Source organism: Manihot esculenta, chromosome 15 (assembly GCF_001659605.2).
Source record: "Manihot esculenta cultivar AM560-2 chromosome 15, M.esculenta_v8, whole genome shotgun sequence".
Lineage (NCBI taxonomy): Eukaryota > Viridiplantae > Streptophyta > Magnoliopsida > Malpighiales > Euphorbiaceae > Manihot > Manihot esculenta.
In genome coordinates this window covers 14,674,125-14,693,833 of record NC_035175.2, presented here as the reverse complement: position 1 = coordinate 14,693,833, position 19,709 = coordinate 14,674,125, and the positions used below count along the sequence as shown (strand labels likewise).

At 31.1% G+C, this 19,709-nt stretch overlaps 1 protein-coding gene across 2 annotated transcripts; it reads left to right on the top strand.

The window, feature by feature from the left end:
• The first annotated feature begins 2,208 nt into the window (after positions 1–2,208).
• On the top strand, positions 2,209–9,961 carry LOC110602381 (protein phosphatase 2C 29). Of its 2 annotated transcripts, XM_021739881.2 has the most exons (4): positions 2,210–4,265; positions 7,062–7,175; positions 8,169–8,433; positions 9,271–9,961. In XM_021739881.2, exons 1-4 carry the CDS (start codon positions 2,409–2,411, stop codon positions 9,393–9,395), a joined length of 2,361 nt encoding a protein of 786 aa, XP_021595573.2. In that variant the 5' UTR covers positions 2,210–2,408; the 3' UTR covers positions 9,396–9,961. The 2 variants fall into 2 exon arrangements, with proteins under 2 accessions (XP_043807364.1, XP_021595573.2); XM_043951429.1 differs by lacking the exon at positions 7,062–7,175 and having other exon boundaries at positions 2,209–4,265.
• Positions 9,962–19,709: the final 9,748 nt, after the last annotated feature.

The following is a 19,709-nucleotide window of genomic DNA, read 5'->3' as shown; positions in this document are numbered from 1 at the left end:
ATTCTTTCCTTTGCTGACATGGCACTGAAAGATACCCTCCCCAGCCTGCCCACGGGAATATAATTGATTTTTTTTTTTTCATCCCAATAACTTAATTTTTAAAATTTTATTCGGCAATTAATTTGCAAGGTAAACATTTTTTTGTAGAAAAACTATTATTTTAGATATTAAAAGAAAAGTTTAAAAAACTGTTTTATTATTTGATTTTTCATGATTAAATTTTAAATTATTATTTAATATTTTTAAAAAATATTTTTTATCATAATTTTAACTAAAATTTAAAATAAATTTTAAATAATCTAAACCTATCAAACCGAGTTTTATATTTTTGAACTGATCTTAAAAAAAATACTTTAATCTTTTTTATTATTTTTAATTTTTTTATTATTAAAAATACTAAATTAATTAAAGAGTTGTAATTTATTAATATTAAAATTGTTAAAATTGTTTTTCAAAAAAGTATCATGTTCAATATTTTTAAATGTGTTTTATTATTTTTATCTTTAAAACTTATCAAATTTTAAACTTAAATCATTTTAATACTTTTAAACAAATATGTTTTTTTTTTTCTGAAATGCTTACAAAATAATATGAAAATCATATAAATTATTTTAATGCGATGGTTGTAAATTCAAACAAATAAAATTTATTATAAAAATGAGAAGTGTATTTAAATAAATACGAGAAATTTTAAATTTTATTTTTTCGATTCTTATTTTAAAAAAAAATTACTATAAGGATAAAATGATTTTTTTTAAATTTTAAATTTTTTATGATTAAAATTTATATTTAAAATTAGTAATTAAATAAGAAAGACTATCATTTAATCTCATTTTTAGATTTTTTTAATACTATGCTATTAAGATTAATTGAACACGAAAATAAAATAATAATATATGATTTATTTGGCAATTGTATTAAAATATTGGTAAATTTATTTAAAATATTACTTAAAAGTTAAGTTATAAAAATTTTAAATAACATATAATTTTTTTAATATTTCAAAATGATATTTTTTGGAAAGCAAGATTTTTATTTGTCCTTTAATACTTGAGTTCATCATAAACTACAGGAGTCGATCCCGAATTTAACAATAATTATGTAATATCTGAACCCTTTAATTTTTTTATATTGTAATTAATAATCTAAAGAAATTATTTTTCATTAATAATTTTACTTTAAAAATTTTAATATTTTTATAAAACATTTAAATTATATTTTTAAATGAGAACATATAATTTTTTTATAAATATATATTTCATATTTAATTATTTATACGAATATATTTAATAATAAATATTTAAAATATAAATATAAATTTATTATTAATATTAATTTTTATATATAAATAGTTGAATTGGGTAGCTAAAATATCCTAGTGGTGGCCATTCCAATCACAAAGTATCTACTGACATGGACCATAACGCTTTTCTTTTTAATGATAATATAAACTGTTAAAGGCTAATTTCTAAAATACGTTAATATGCTTTAGACATTTTATTTAATTTTTAAAATATATTTTATTAGTTGTGTCTAAAATAATAAAAAATTATTATTTAATTTTTATATTATAAAAAATTTTATTAACTAATTAATCAATTTATAAAAATATATAAAAATATTTTAATATTTTATAAAATTTATTAATTGATTATTTTATTAATTTTATTCTTAAACGTTTATAATTTAATAATTTTAAAAAATTCATTTTTAGTTTTTATAAAAATTTTATTAATTAAAAAATTTTAAATTTTTTAATATTTAATGATTAAAATTAATAAAAAAATTAATTAATAAATTTTTAAAATATTAAAAATATTTTACTATATTTTTCAAAATTAAAAAATTAACTAATTAATTTATTTATATTATAAAAATTGAATAATAATTTTTTAAAAATAAGTTTTTAATTTATTTATTTTAAAATATTAAATATGTTTTCTTCTTTTTACTATTTTCTTATTAAAAATAAAAATACAATATTTTAATTGATATTTAACAAAGAGACTGGAAGACAAACAATTTCTTATTATTAAACTAAATAAAAAATATAAGCATTTGCTAGATGCCAGGTGTAACCGTCAACGAAGAACCAACAACTACACCCAACAACAGAAAACCAAAATTCAAATCACAAGAAAACAAAAACTTTCTAGAGAGAGAAGAAAACAATATTAAATTATTTAATTAATTATATTAAAAAAAAACACACACACACTCTCTCTCCCGAAAGAAAAGTCTTCGCTTCCTCAACCCCTACCCCAAGACAAAAACCCACCACTCTCTCTTGAAAACCTTGCCGGAACTTCATTTCAAAAGAGAAGAACCAGAAGGGAAAAGTAAAAGGAAAATTCTGTTTTTTTTTTTTTTTCCTTGGCGTCCTAACAGAAGGTGGCGAATCAAATGTGATGGGAAGTGGACACTCATCCCTCTTCCCTTGCTTCAAACCGGGGACTAACCGGACCAAACACGAACAAGCCGACCTGATCTTCACCGCCTCTGAGCCGTTGGATGAAACCCTAGGTCACTCTTTTTGCTACGTTCGATCTTCTAACCGCTTCGTCTCTCCTACGCCCTCCGATCGTTTTGTCTCTCCTTCTCAGTCCCTGCGTTTCTCTCCTTCCCGGTCAGGAACTGTTTCCGAGACTCGACCTGGATTGCCGGAGACAGGGTTTAAGTCCATTTCTGGCGCTTCTGTTAGTGCCAACGCTTCTACGCCCAGAACTGTCCTCCAACTTGAGAATATTTACGATGATGCCATTGACAGTGGTGGCCTTGCTGCTGGTGTTACTGGTGGTGGAGTGAGGGGTAGTATTGTGAACGTGGAGGGGTTTGAAAGCACGGCGTCGTTCAGTGCGTTGCGGTTGCAACCGGTGCCACGTGGTGGAGAGGGGTTCTTCATGTCGGGTCCCATTGATGGGGGTGCACTATCCGGTCCGCTCGACGCGAACTCAGGAACTGACAATAGCGGGCGGGTACATTTCTCCGCGCCGCTCGGCGGCATTTATATGAAAAACAAGCGAAGGAATGGCATTTCAGGAATTAAGAAGGCAATATATCGGAACTTATCGGAGAAAAAAAGGCCGTGGGTGGTGCCGGTGCTTAATTTCGTGAACCGGAAAGAGACTTCGGGAACCGGAGAGGAGAGGGAAAACCAAGATGAGAGTAATGTGCAGTGGGCATTAGGGAAGGCGGGAGAGGATCGGGTCCATGTGGTTGTATCGGAGGAGCAGGGTTGGCTGTTTGTTGGGATTTATGATGGGTTTAACGGTCCTGATGCGCCCGAATTCTTGATGGGGAATCTCTACAGGGCTGTGTTTAATGAACTTCAGGGGCTGTTTTGGGACCTTGAAGAGCCTGACGAGGCAAGTAATGTAGCATCAACAACTGTAATGGAAAGTGATATTACGACTGACTCAGCCGTAGAAAGAAACTATCAAGATTATGGTGAGAGTACATTAGGTGACAGAGAATCGAATTTAGTTTATCGGGATCAAGAAAAGGTAGCTAAAGATGATCCATCGAAGGAAACGGGTGATCAAAAGGATGCCGGTGGTACGATTGGTGGAATTGAATCAAGCTCAATGCCTCATGAGAGGGCAAAGAGGGTTACGTTTCAATCAGAGGGGATAGAAGTTACACACAGAAGGCGGTTATGGGAATTCCTTGCCGAGGATGATGCAGAAGACGGGCTTGATCTTTCGGGGTCTGATAGATTTGCCTTTTCTGTTGATGATGCAATTAGCGTTGGCAATGCAGGATCTGCAGTCAGTAGAAGGTGGTTGTTGCTGTCAAAACTTAAACAAGGATTGTCGAAACATGGGGAGAATAATTTTTTTCCATGGAAATTTGGATTGGAGAAAAAAGAGGAGAAGGTGGAGAGTAGTAGAGTGGAGGAGAGGGTTTTGAAGAGGAAGCGAAAGATAGGACCTGTTGATCATGATTTGGTTTTGAGGGCATTGTCAAGGGCGCTAGAAATGACTGAACTAGCATATTTGGATATGACTGATAAGGTGCTGGATACAAATCCAGAGTTAGCATTGATGGGTTCATGCTTATTGGTGGTGTTGATGAGAGATGAGGACGTGTATGTGATGAACGTTGGTGATAGCAGGGCAATTGTTGCACAGTATGAGCCAGAACATGTTGGTTCTAGTGTGGATGTTTCCGGGTTGACCGTGGAGGGGGTAACTGAGGGTCCTGCTCAAGCAATGAGGTTGACTGCATTGCAGCTGTCTACTGATCACAGTACAAGCATCGAAGAAGTAAGTTTTCCCTTTCCCAAAATCCATTGTTATTTATCCCTTTGTTTATGTGTTGGTAGAATATTATTGCATTTTGTATTATCTAGCTTTACCATTAGAACTGCTGAATGTATTGTAGAACATGATGTTTGTCTGTGTATTGATATGAATTTTATTCTTCAATTCCTTGGTCTGCAAATAGTTTGTCGTCAGTTTTTTCTTGAAGGGCCTCATGTTAACACTTGAAATTGCTTCTATAAGGTGTTTCACTATGGTGATTTTGTTATTTTCAAGGCTTCTCAAGTTCTTAATTGTCAGCCCACATCTTGCTGGGCGTATTTATTGTTCTTATGAACTTTGTATTACTAGTTGCTGGATCAGATGTTTATATAAAGAAATATTGCTGCAGGATATAGTTATTTCAATTTTCACATGTTCTATCGTAGCCGGATCTTTTATCATTTGTTTTATTCTTGGTTTATCCCTACTTTGACTTGTGGCTGCTAGCTTTATCAATAGTCTCCTCCTGCTTCAAAAGTCACCTGGATATAAAAACGAGTTGAATTTTGAATTTGGGGTTGTACAAGTCACCTTGTACTGTTTGAAGGGGGAAAGATGAATTAAATTGCATTTGAAATTCCTTTGCCCCCTTTTTCTTCATGTTCAATTATCAAAAGCAGGCCCCATTTTATTGCCTGTCAATTGAAGTGTCCACACTTGATAGCTGTATAAATTCCTGAATGGTCATGAGATTTGAGGAAACTTCCTTTTTGGTATAAAACAGGGAAGAGACACGCAAACTTCCTTGTACGTCCACATTTGGGCTATGCCTGAATATGTTGGATGCTTCCTTTGTCAAAATCCATTTGTAAAGTACTTTCAGTTTATCCATGGATGCAATATTTTATTAGTTGCTTTAAGACTTGAGCCGAAATTCCCCCCTGCCCTCCCTCCCACCCACCCCTCCCCCTGCTCATAATGTTGGATCTAAGTGGCAAGATTGGATACTAGTAAATGGTAGCTTGCATTTGGAACTTATTGTTCTATTTTATTGTTGTTGTTCTTAATCCTACCTTATTCTGATTGCCTGCTCTACTTCTGGACTGTGGCTGCACCATGGTAAATTAGTAATAAAGTGATCTGGCTACAGGCTACAGGCTACAGGCTAAAAGCTTGTCTTTTATGAATATGGATGTTTGCACATTAATGACTGAATAACAGTTTTTGGTATTCTTGTAATGTTTGTTTGTAGCTGCACTCAAGTGCTCTGCTGATTGCTAAAATGCCAAATCTGAAATATTATGATCCATAAGGATGTGGTTTGTTTCTGTATATGTGCCTCCAAAACGAGCACATCTTTGTAGTATGAGAAAATTTTATATAAGATTTGTTTTTAATTTATTGGCACAGATGCCTTTCTTCTTTTTTTTACAGGAACAAACAAGTTACTTATATTACTAGGATAGATTCTTGATAGCCTTTGCTCTTTGTTGAAAGTGTATTTATATGTATATGTAGGAACCTACCCTTGTAACTCTTTGTTTGAGTCTGATAGATTAATTAAGAAGAGTTTATCGAAGGATTTGACATTTAATATAGTAGAGGGGCCAGTTTAGAGACATGGTGAATTTAAATTTGCATTTGTCGCTCTATCTTTTATCAGAGATCTATTCCTAAAGAGTCTAGGAGCAATAGATTCTAGTGGTAATCCCAACTCCTTAGATTTGTCAGCAACTTCTATGCCAGTGATAATTTAGATCCTTATTAAATAGTACAAGGCATTTGTGAAGTTGTCTTGCTATGGGTTTGCAATAGTATCCTAAATATCTAACCCTGTGATGTCTTGCAATATATATATATATATATATGTATATATATATATATATATATATATATATATATATATATATATATATACACACACGCAAATATATGAAAGCCAAGTCTTAAAAATGGCTTCACAATAATATGCCACGTATAATAATAATAATAATAATAATAATAATAATAATAATAATAATAATATTGCTTAAAGAAGCTACATGAATTGTGGTTTGCATTTTTACTCTAATTCTTGTAATTTGTTATTTGAAAGTATCTTTAAGTTTTAAATACTAAATCTTATCTCGTACAAAATAAAATAATCGTTGTTTAAAATTCTTTTTGCTACAAATATCTATAAAAATGTGTAATTACTGTTTAAAATTTTTTTTTATTAACATGATTTTATATTTTAATATTTTATATTTTAAAATCACAATATAAAATTTTATTATTAATAAAATTATTTATTTATCATAATTTTATTTCACATTTTATTAAAATAAATTAATAAATACGCTGCATGCATGTGGGCAAAACAACTTCTCTTTTTATATAATTTATTATTCAATATAATAGTTTTCCAAATTTCCTTTTGCTATAAATATGTATAAAACTATAACTATTTAAAATTTTTCATTACTATTTAAAATAAAATTATAACTAATTTAAATTTTTTTAAAAAATATAAAATTATATTATTTAAATAAATAATAAATAATTGCACAGGTAAAACTACTAGTTACTGTGTTGGACATGCTTGGACTATCTTTGTTTTCAAGTCTAGTACCATTAATATGACACGTGTGTTCTATACGGGAATAAACATTCAAAATTTCTGTCCTGCTCTTGTGCAACTTCATTTTTGCATACCTATGTCTTGATTTATCAAATTTTAATATTATTGTTCAACTTTTATCCTTAATTGCTTTTCTACTTGCATGACTGATTTGATATAATTGCTAAGAAATTGAAGTACCTGACCCGCTTGTACAGGAAATTTTAAGAATTAAGACTGAACACCTAGATGACAGCCAGTGTATTGTAAATGATAGAGTGAAAGGTCGTCTTAAGGTTACCAGAGCGTTTGGAGCAGGATTTCTCAAACAGGTATTCCAAATGTTCTGCTTGATGAAAGAAGTAAAACCTATCACCAATGATTTGAGCTGTCTGCTGCTCTGTTCCAGTGAATTGCATATTTCCTCTTGATTAATGTATTTCAATGATGATGTTTAGAGAATACATACCCATCATTGAATTATCCTTTATTTATTTTCTTCTGTGGTTTCGTATCAAAAATGGGATGGTAACTGGTAGGACTAAGACATACCTTATTGTCATATAGTGAATTACAAATTATTGTATTAAACACAAAAATAGGCAATCGTATTTAATTAGGATTTCAGTATGTCGACGATTGACAAATGTGCACATACTACTTGCTTACAAATAAGTATTCGCTGATGCACACGCATCAAGAGCAAGTTGTGTTAGTAAAATTCTGGATTGTGTAACAACAATTTATCAACCAGGACCACTTTGTAGCCTCTTGAAGTCTCATATTTGAATTTTGTAAGTTGTAATCACTTAAATTCGTGAATTTTTTTAGATCATGCATGTAGTGAATTTCTCAAAAGTCTAGAAAATGTAATTGATTGTGGTGTTATTATGATTGGTAATTGGAGCTTATATGTTTAAAATTAACAAGTGCATTTTTCCCCCTCTTTATTTATTTATTTATGGGGAGGGCATGAAGACAAATACTCAAACATTTTTTACTTTGTCATAATGTTGTTCTACAATTCTTCTCATTTACTAATGAAAATTCAATCTTTTGCATGGTTTTCACCTATTAGAATGAACGAGTTAACTTCTTCAGGTTGTATAAATCAGCATTGACCATGAATTTTGATGCATTGAATCCTGCCAATTTTGTTCTACAAGATTGCATTTTCTTCTGCCTCTGGTAGAGTACTTGTACACATATCCTTCACCAATACAATTAAGGAGAAATTGAATTCATTTTAGTATGTATCATGTACTTTATTATTTTGCATATACACAATGATTTTATGTGACACTATGGAATTCATGCTGGTGCAGCCCAAATTTAATGATGCAGTGTTGGAGATGTTTAGGAATGACTATATTGGCACCGCACCATATATTTCCTGCAGGCCTTCTCTCTGTCACCATCAACTGTGTCCAAGAGATCAATTTGTCGTCCTCTCATCTGATGGATTGTATCAGTATCTGACCAATCAGGAAGTGGTTTCTCATGTTGAGAGTTTCATGGAGAAGTTTCCAGATGGAGACCCAGCACAGCACCTAATAGAAGAGCTTCTTTCTCGTGCAGCCAAGAAAGCTGGTATAGCTTACCCTTTTTCTTTGTCTTTTTTTAAATGTATATATTGATTACTTGAAGTGCTTTTTCTTCTTGGATCATACATAGCGTAAAGTGATGCCCATAAAAGTTAGGTGCAGTGACATTATTTATTTGTTCTATATCTAGGGTCGCTGACCATAGTGGCCATAGAGAAAATAGATAAATGAAAAATGTACACTGATTTATGGCGATGCTTAGTTGGTGAAACTACAAAGCTAAACAAAACATTTTTTCCTAGGAAACAATATTTTCCAATTCTATCCTGCTTTTTCTTTCTTGTCTTCAATTTCTTCTTTACTGTGTCAAATTGATTTATTGGAATGGGTGTTTTCATGTTTGTTTCTGTTCGAAGCAGTTGCCAACGTATTGTTAGATGGTTTTTTGTGATGCGATGGCAGATGATATGCCACAGCTAGATATTTGATGCTTATATGCTGTCTATATAGTAACCTACTCTTCTAGTAGAGCATCATCTAGTGATTTTGCTTGTGTTTGCTTATCCTCTTTTATTGTATTATGATTCCAAAAAGTCATCTTTTGTTCTCACTTGGAGTTCTTTAGGAATGCAAAAATTAAAAAGTTCAACTTTTCAGGTGCAATTAAATTTGGAATATAGTTGATTATACTAGCTCAGAGTTAGAAATGGGGCATCTGGGTAGTGCTCTAAATTGTTTGAATGACATGAAATTGTTGGATATTTGTTTTGGTTAATACTTCCCAAGTTGAAGTGAGACATTTGTTTTGTGAGATCTCATGTCATTGCTTGACCTTTTCAATTGTTTGTCTTTTGAGTATCATCTTTCTGTTGGTTGTGTGCAGGGATGGATTTCCATAAATTACTAGACATACCACAAGGAGATCGCCGGAAGTACCATGACGACGTTACTGTTATGGTGATATCTCTTGAGGGAAGAATCTGGAAGTCATCAGGAAAATATCCTTGAAATTTGGTAAATTGTTCTCTCAACTGGTTATTACATTCTACACAAGTGAGAACGGGTTTCAATTCTCAAGTTGAATCTGGTAGAAGCAGTTAAGGGAGTCGGATGATATGATCCATTTTTTTGATGGGTTATACTTGTAGCACATATCTTTGGGCTATATACAGTTAACGGGTGGCACTCCAATGCTTTTGGCAAAGGCTAATGCTAGGTAACCATGTATAGTCGAGTGGAAGGAAAAAGATTGCCTGGGAAATCTAGATGGGGGGGTTGTTGGCAAATGCCTCTTGGGAATTAGAGATATTTTTTTCCTGTTTGTTTCCTTTTCCATGAAAACCCATGTTTTTCTTATATAGTTTTGCATAGCTGGAGACCTTTTCCATCCATAGGTACATTAGTTTACCTTCTAGATCCAGAAAAGAATATTGGGGAAAAGGGTTCTGTGTAATATGGTTTTGGGGGGCGGGGTATACTGAACTCTAATCATTCCTTAGTCTAAGATGAGCTCTGTAATTTTGAAGGTGGATTTCCACCAACGCGGTTCAAAAGAATTCATTTTTCTTTTCTCATCTTGTTAGTTATAATTATTATTATTTTTAAATAAACATCTGAAGAATACTATTCGAGAACTTCGTGAGATGATGACAATTTTTTTATATATGCCTACATGGGGTGAAGAATTGATTTTGTGGATGTAGTCTGTTGTTGTTGGTTGTTTTTGTCCTTTTGAGTTTCCCGTTGAGAGATTAAGGTGTTTACGGCTTTTCCTCTTACTGGTAAGGTAGCAGATTTGAGACTAGTGCTTATATTACTGTGATTGAGGTAAAGATGAGTGGCTGGTTTATTTGGGCTGGTGGTGTTGGGGTCTCTGCTGGATCTTGCAGCGGCATATGGAAAGATATGGGTCAACTTCCTCGACTCTGAGGATCCACTTTAGTCTAAGGATTTGGGCCTTGTTATTTCGTTTGATAGTTACCCTAAGGACTACCGACTTCTCATTATTTTTATTTTTAGATATATATAAATATGAAATGTTATAATGAAATTATATATTTAGAATTTTTTTTATCAATTATTTTAAATTGTAAATGAATATTTTTTTTTTTTAGAATTTCAGTGATAGTAAAGACACTCGGTGATAAAGTTTAAAATTTTAAAAGACCTAATAATAATATTTGAATGTTTGGTTTTATGATTATAATTAATATTTTCTATATAATTTCAATATAATTATTTTTATGTAATTTTTTCTTCAAAAATTTATTTGTTCATATTTACATACATGGAAAAATAAAACTAATATAAAAATAATTAAACCTACCTATTTTTAATTAATAATTTTTATGTAATTTTTCTTTTAAAATTTCTAATTTTTCCAAGTATTTTTACAAATATAAAATTTACATACAGAAAATTTCCTGCATGTAAGATAATGGGCTATACATGAAAATTTTATAATGTTTATGTGAATCCTATTATAATTTTACTGCTTTTTTTTTTCATATTTTCTTTTTCAAAACAATATAGACTCAAATGTTTTAATTTCTTAAGTAATGATAAAGTTTCCTTAAAAAGAATAATAAACTAACACTATTTTTTAAATACTATTCTCGAATCTATATTTTAATAGGAGCCATGGTTGATATTAAATTTGTTGATAAAAAATATAAATATTAGTAAATTATATAAGTGTATTTTTCAACAGTTGTAAATTTTGATTACATGCCGACACTTTAAAATATATATCAGGTATATAATTTTTTTTGGATAAAAATTTTATAACATAAAATATAAATATCGGCTAATTACATATTTATAAAAAAAATTTACTAATATAAACATTAGAAAATTTTAATTGTATTGTAAAATTTTAATTATGTAATGATATTATACTACAATCGTCCAAAGTGAATAATAAATTATTGCCATAAGACAACACTATATGGTAAGAATCTGATAAATTAATATACAGTTCCATCTGTAGAAAAGAAAACTTAGACGACTATAGTGTCTGGAACTGAGAGAAAAGAAAATTCGGACACTTTAGGTAAGCCTTAAGTCGAACAGACTCGCCCTCTCAACTTTAGGGTGAGTCTCCATAAGGAAGTTACCATTAATAGTTACAATCCAGTAGATCCCCTTTACGTCTGCGATCACGGGATTCTCGAACAATTAGCTAGTAAAGATCCCTTACTAATGAGCCGACTACATTATCGTTGGATTATCAAGAAATACTATATTTATCTCCATCTTCTTACAGTATAAAAGGATAACGATCACACAGGCAAAGGTACGCTATTTTCTCACACCAATACTCTGAGTTCTAAAGATTATACTCGCCCTTCTCTTCAATTTACTAACTTGAGCATCGAAGTAGCTGTCGTAGGCGCCAACCACCTCATATTCTCTATCTTGTAGGTGGACTAATCGCAGTACAGCTCCGTTCCGGCTACGTCGTCAATTTCTTTTCAGTAACATCATTTGGTACCATTGCTGGGGACTTCCATTGAATGGCTGGTAGTTCACAAGCTGCTGTTAAGGTCGCTGCTAATGAGGATGCCATTATTTCTTCCACTGCTGGCAGTAGATAAAACACACCCTCTGTGGTCAACAAAGAAAATTTCAACAATCTAAGCATCGAGCAAATGCTACAGCACGTTAGAAAGTTACAGTTTACTTTCGAGTAATGTAAGGCTCGAGAGGAGGCGTCACTCATAACTCCCAGGGGAAGGGAGGAAGCCTCCATTGATATATCAAGAACTCAGACAGGAGCAATCTAGACGTAGTCTAAAGACAAGTTCAAGGAAGAAGAGCCATCAAATGATGCTCCGAAAGACACTGGCAAGAAGTTGGTACGGGCTACTCAAAGGTACTGGGAAGGACAGGAAGAGGACAAAAGGACGAGCTAAAAGCAAGACTAAAAGCAAAAGAAGCAAAGATATGAGGGAGACAATAAAAGTTACTCGATCTCCTGAGAAAGAAATGGCCGAGGTAAGTATAAGAAGTATGCCCCCTTGAATGACTCACAAATGCATATTCTAATATAGATTAGGAAAAATGACAAGAAGATTAGGTGGCCTCTCAAACTCAACCTTAAGAAAGTCGAAAAACGAGACAGGATCAAGTACTGCCATTTTCATGAAGACCACAGATATGTAACGGAGGAGTACCGACAATTAAAAGACGAGATCGAGAGGTTAAAAGGAAATGACACACTTTGGAAGTTCATTAGACAGAGTAGAAAAGATAAGAGGCCCAAGCTCGTGGTAAAAATTTCCAAAACCACCCTTGATAGTGAACCTGTAGGGGTTATTCATGTTATTGCTGGAGGACTAAGTGTTACTAGGGGTGAAATAAGGAGAATGTCACAGATTTCCAGCTCGTGGGTCAAACTCCGAGTTTTGAAATTGGTCGAGTCAGACGACTGAGACTTTTATTTTATCCTTAGAAAATGTTTGTGATTTATGAAAATGTTATAAAACTAAGATGCATTCTTTAAACTTCTTTTTTTATAGAAAAATCAGAAATATTGGATGGATGAAAGCGTGGAGACAAAAACAAACGTCATAATCCAGGCATAATAGGCCACAAGGCCATCCAGGCATGGGTCCCACATATAATCCGGGCGTTGGACTACGAAAACAAACAAACAGGACATAAGGTCATCTGGGTATGGGTTCCATATATAATCCGGGCATTGAACCACTAAAACAAATAAACAAATAGGCCACAAGGCCATCCGGGCGTGGGTTCCACATAACAAGACATTTCATGCTAGGCCATAAGGCAGTCACCAGGCCATAATCCGAGCGTTGGACCGCGAAAACAAACAAATGTGTCGCTACTCTTACAATTACTCCTGAAAATCTAAAACTTTTTGTGAAAGAGAAAGACCCATTGTAGGCGGGCGAGACTTTTTAACGATCTATGAAGGCAAAATAGGTTGCCAAGTGAATAAATGAAATTCGCAAGGAGCTCACAAGGGCTGGAAAATGCTTAGGAGCATGTTAGGGCTAGAGAATGCTTGGAAGCTCATCAGAACTCGACAAATGCTTAGAAGCACATCAGGACTAGTAAAATGCCTGAAAGCTTGTCAGGGTTGGAAAGTGTCTGGAAGCTCGATAGGGCTGAAAAAGGCCAAGAAACTCATCAGGGCTAGAAAAATGCCCGAAAGCTCATCAGGTCGGAAGCAAGTTAGGGCTGGAGAATGCTCGAAAGCACGTCAAGGCTAGAGAATACTCGGAAGCTTGACAGGACTGGAGAATGCCGAAAGCTCTATAGGGCTGAAAAATGCCTGGAAGCTAATTAAGGCTAGAGAATACCTGAAAGCTTGAAGTGAAATTCGCAAGAAGGAAAATGACCAGAAGCTCATCAGGACTTATCGGGGTAAGAAAATGCTCGGAAGTACGCTAAGGCTGAAAAATGCATAGAAATTCGATAAGGCTGAAAAAGGCTAAGGAGCTTATAAGAGCTAGAAGATGCCTGGATAATCCCTAGGGCTGGTTAGTGCTAGAGAGAGCTCGAAAACTTATCAAGGTATTACTATATCGCTTGAATCAATTTTTACCAGACAAGATCTCAGACCTGACTGATCGGCAGGGTAAGTAATAAGAAAGTAAGGACATCGTACGCTCAAACCAGACAAGCAAGCCATATGCCTCAGATAATGAAAACAACTGTCACCTTTGAATCTAAAGAATCAAAGACCAACAGGGGACCTCTGATGTTACGCAACAATCGCCCAAAGTGGGCAATGAGCTATCACCATAAGACAGGACCATGTGGCAAGAATCTGATAAACCAATACGCGGTCCCACCCGTAGAAAGGAAGGTCCGAACGACCATGATGCCCAGAACCGAGAGAAAGAAAATTCAGGTGCTTAAGGTCGGCTTCAGTATAGATCGGCCTCAAGTTGGACAAACTCGCCCTCTCAACTTCAAGGCGAGTCTCCATAAGAAAGTTACTGTTAACAGTTATAATCCAGCAAATCCCCTTTACGCCAGCGATTACGAAATTTTCGACCAATTAGCCGGTAAAGATCCCTTACCAACGAACCCGTCATATCATCGTTGGATTATCAAGAAATACTATATTTATCTTCATCTTCTTATAGTATAAAAGTAGAACGATCACAGAGGTAAAAGTATGCTATTCTCTCACACCAATACTCTGAGTTCTAAAGATTATACTCACCATTCTCTTCAACTTACTGATTTGAACGTTGGAGTGACTTCCGTAGGCGCCAATCACCTCACATTCTCTATCTTGTAAGTGGATCAATCACACCACAACTTCGTTGGACCAATTACAACATAGTTCTATTCCAACCACGTCATCAATTTCTTTTCAACAACATCATGTACTTATGCTTAAAAAGTTATGTTGCTATATTTTAAATGAATGAATCTAATTTGATTTTTCGATTCAATATTTTTATTAACCAGTTCATTTTTTATAAATCGATTCGATTCTTTATAAATCAGTTCGATTTTTGGTTAGTCGATTTAATTTTTTTTAAATCAATTTGATTTTGATTTATTTTAAAAATCAATTTTCTAACCCAATTCAATTTTCCAGTTTGATTTGATTTACTTATAACTTTGATTCGTTTTAAAAAATATTAGTTGTCTAGCTTTTAATTATTACAATTTAGTTCAATTTTAAATCAAAAATATCAAATTCGATTTAATTAGATTTAAACTAGAAACAATTGATTTTAGTTTAATTGGATTAAAGCTGAAAATCAATTTTAATTTGTTTCGGTTTAAAGTAGAAACAATTGTTTATATATATCAATATTTTGAAATGCAACTCGGTTATTAAATATGTGAAGGCAAAAGATTAGGGGTTTAAAATTCAATGGAAATCAATCCAAAATTTAACTAGTACATCATTAAATTGTATATTTTCTCGATAGAAAGAATAAAAAAAAATGTGATAATTCATTTTAATTAAAAAATGTTATATATGCTTATTTAAATTTTATTTTTATTTTTATAATTATCAGTTATAAATATTAAATTTAAATCAAATTTAATTTATTTAAAAATTAACTTAAAAAATACATAAAACTCTATAAAAAAGCACATTACTTTTATTCCAAATCGATATGAAATTTAATAATAAATTATTAATTATTTATATAAATATAAATTATCGATATCTATAATTGATTGTAATAATATTACAAGTATTTAAGATAGTTTAGATATTAAGTGATATAAAAAGTATTCTAAGAGATAGTAGGATCAAGTCTCAATATATATATATTATTAAAATGAGTGGTTAAATTTAAAAATTTTAATTTTAAAATATTTAAATTTTGATTAATAATTATTGAGTTGATTAATATTGATCCATCAAATTAAGAGAGATTTAAATTTTACTGATCGATTTAATAAATAAAACCGATATAATATTTATATCATTAAAAATTATTTATCAATATAAATATTGCATTGTCATTTTGTGCAAATTTATTATAATGTATTAATTCGAGTTATGCCTACCATATGACTAAAAAAAATTAAGAAAAATACATCTTTTGTCTAAAATTAGCAATAAGAATTTAATAATAAATTTTATTTATTCTTAAATATTATTAAATTATATTAAAATATAAATATAAAATACATGTTAAATTATATTTATTTTTTGCACTCACAGTTTTAATCTGGTAATAAGTGTATTTGAGTAAATTTAAGAGATATCAGGGTATATTCTCTTAATTTTTAATTTAAAAAAAATTACATTTATTTTTACATAAAAAATAATGAATACAGTGATATAAAAAACACAATAAAAAAAAATTGTATTAAAGCTCTAAAAATATAATAACTTATTTTAGAAAAAAATTATTATCTACTATCAATGGTAAGTGATTTTTATGGAAGAAATAACTCGCCAATTATCATTTAGTTTAGCTACTTTTTTTTTTCTTTTTTTTTGGCAAAGCCACCTAATCATGAATGTTCATAAATTCAATTTTTAATCTAAGAAAAATAAAAATTTTAAATTATTGTGTAATTCTCATTATTTATCCACCTATTTAGAATAAAAAAATTTTTAAAAAAATAATTTAATTAATTTTTTATTAACTATAAATTAAAAATTTATTTTTCTCTAATGGAAATATATATTGTTCCTTTGGAAAAAAGAAAGAAATTTATGATCACCATGATAATGGAAATATATTATTAATTGTAGATTGAAAAACGGTTTAAATAATTCTTTTAATTTGGAAAAAAGAAAAAAAAAGAGTTTGCAAAAAAAATAAAAATATCAAATTTATGATCACCCATATATTTTGTTAGATTCGTGATTTAAAATTCCATTACTATTTTTTATTTAGAGTAAAAAAAATATTTTTCAATACGCGGAAGCATAAACAGGACAAATTTATTATTTATATATTATTTTTAAATTAAATATTTAATTAGAATAAAATTATATGATCCAATATAATTAGGGGTATAATATAAAGATTATTTAATTTTAGATAAATTATAATTTAATTCTTTTAATTTAATAAAATATTTATTTCAGTTTTTATATTTTTAATAAATCTATATTTTAATTTTTTATATTTAAAAAAAATTATAAATTAATTTTTACCGTTAAAATTAAAATTAATTTACCATTAATTTTTATAAAAAAAAAAACATTTAAAATTCCCTTTCCATAAAAATTAATTTCCACAAAACTGTTATCTGGCCGCCATCGCCCTCACAAGCTTTCAATTCGATCTCGTCTTTGCATGGCTATCTTTTATAATTGAATTTGTAATAAATATTTCAGGCTGTAATTCTTATTTTGTGTAATAAATTAGATTTTATATTTTTTAATTTATTTATTGATATCTCCATATGAAATAATGTTGTTTTTTCATGCCGAAAGATATTTTTTTAAATTAATCAAAATTCTAATATTTTAATTTAATATTTTAAATTATAAGAGTTTTCATTTATAAATATTTATAATATTTAAAAATTAATTTCTAAAATATAAGGTCCTTTTATAAATAATCATAATATTCTATAGCAGAGAATCTCTGATCATCGCCACCTGTAGCAAATCATGCATATAGAAGTGTGGTCATTCACAGATATTTTACCATTTATTTAATATTATAGAGAGTATACAATTTTTTTAAAATATATATATATATATTATAAATATTAAACTATTGATTGCTACTTTATAAATAATCACAAATCAAAAAAATATTACAACTAATCACATAGTCTCGATTGAAATAATATTTTCTCTTTAATGTATTTTTGGAAAAGAAGGCTATCAGTTTAATAAGTTGAATGTTGAATCATAAGAGCATACATTTTTTTTGTGTGTTTATGAAAATCTAGTCTGGTTTGCTGGTTCTAGTTATTACAACCCTAATCTGATAGACTTCTTAAGCTTTTTTTAATGGTGGAATGATATTGTTGAGAACTTTAGGGCTAAACCATCTATTTTGGATAATAATAACTCTAATTTGTTAACATATTTGGAAAACTAGATGTAAAGCTGTGTTTGAAAAGGAGCTATCAAACCCACAACAGATCGTTTCCAGAATCAATCAAAGATTGAGAGAGTTAGATAGCCATCGTCATGTGAATTCTTTTAAGGGAAAATTATTTTTTAGTCCCTGAGATTTAACGTAATTAACACTTATGTCCCTCTATTTTGGCGACCCAACACTTAAGTCCCTCACTTTCTCTTCTGTCCAAATTCGTAGTCTTTCCGTCCAAAATAGCCGTTTGGGATACGTGAATTGACAAAATTAACCCTAACGCTATTTTAAAATCACCCAAAAATCACTGTAGATCTTTTTCTTCTTCCGCTATTTTACTCACGCTATTTCAAAATCACCCAAAAATGACTGTAGATCTTCTTCTTCTTCCGCTATTTTACTTCTTCTTCTTCTTCTTCTTCTTCTTCTTCCTGCTATTTTACTTCTTCTTCTTTCCGCTATTTTACTTCTTCTTCCCGCTATTCTTCTTCTTCTTCTTCTTCCCGCTATTTTAAAATCACCCAAACCCAAATCACTGTAAAGTCACTGTAGAAAAAAGATGGAAAAGAGAAAAAAAAATCAACAATGTCAAGGAGAACAAAGATGAAAAGAGAAAACAAAAAAAAAAGAAAAATCAACAATATCAAAAGAAAATAGAGAAAATATAAGGGAGAAAAAAGATGAAAAAGAAAAAAAAATCAACTATGTCAAAAGGAAATAAAGAAAATATAAGGGAGAAGAAAGATGAAAAAAAGAGAGAGAAAAAAAAAGGAGAATTAACAATGGATGAATAAAGGGAAATGAAAACAATATGAAAGAGAAGAAAGATAGGGATTTTAGGTTGAGAGGAGGGTATTTTTGGAAAAAATTATCACCTCTCACCTTTGACTCTTTGACCAAACGATTTAAATGGATGGAAGGACTACGAATTTGGACGGAAGAGAAAGTGAATGACTTAAGTGTTGGATCGCTAAAATAGAGGGACAGAAGTATTAATTACGTTAAATCTCAGGGACTAAAAAGTAATTTTTCCATCTTTTAATTATTAATATGCAGATTGTGTGGTTAATGCTGGTAGGCAGAGACCTCCCTCTTAGAATACATATGCTGCAGCCACTGTTAAGAATCATAAAGGGGAGTTAATTTTAACATTCAATGATGATTGTCGGACTTCTGGCATCCGGACTGAGACTCGACTTTGGAGAAGAATATATACCAAAAATCCATTAGATCCCTTTAAGCAGACCGGCCTAATATCGCGTCATCCAGCCCGTGGCTAATTAAAGCAGGTCGAATTGACTCCATGCTCGAGTCCACCAAATGAGAGCCCAGTCCGGTGATATGATGGGAGACAAGAGAGCAAATCCAACTACCTCACAGCCATATCAGCATGTGTGCCAAGAGAATTAAATAGCTACCTCACAAATATGGATATGCTGATACGTGTCTGAATAAATGGAACAGGTGGTAGAGTCGCAGTTATGCGTTATTAGAGGATAAGGAAAATGAGATATAGAGGGGAGACGTAATATTTCCAAATCAAGTTTACACTCATGTTGTAAACTATATTTTCTGAATCTGAAAATATCAGTCAAATTTCTAATTCAAATCAAGTTTAAACTCATGTTGTAAATTATATTTTCTGAATCTCAAAATATCAGTCAAATTTTTAATTTTTTTTGTCGATCCCCTCTAGCATGTGAAGCTCTAGCTATGTTGCATGACTTAAAGTTAGCTATGAATGGTTCTAGGTATAAAGCACCTTTCTAGCTTCTTTTGTTCTATCAGCTTCTCTTATCACACTGCT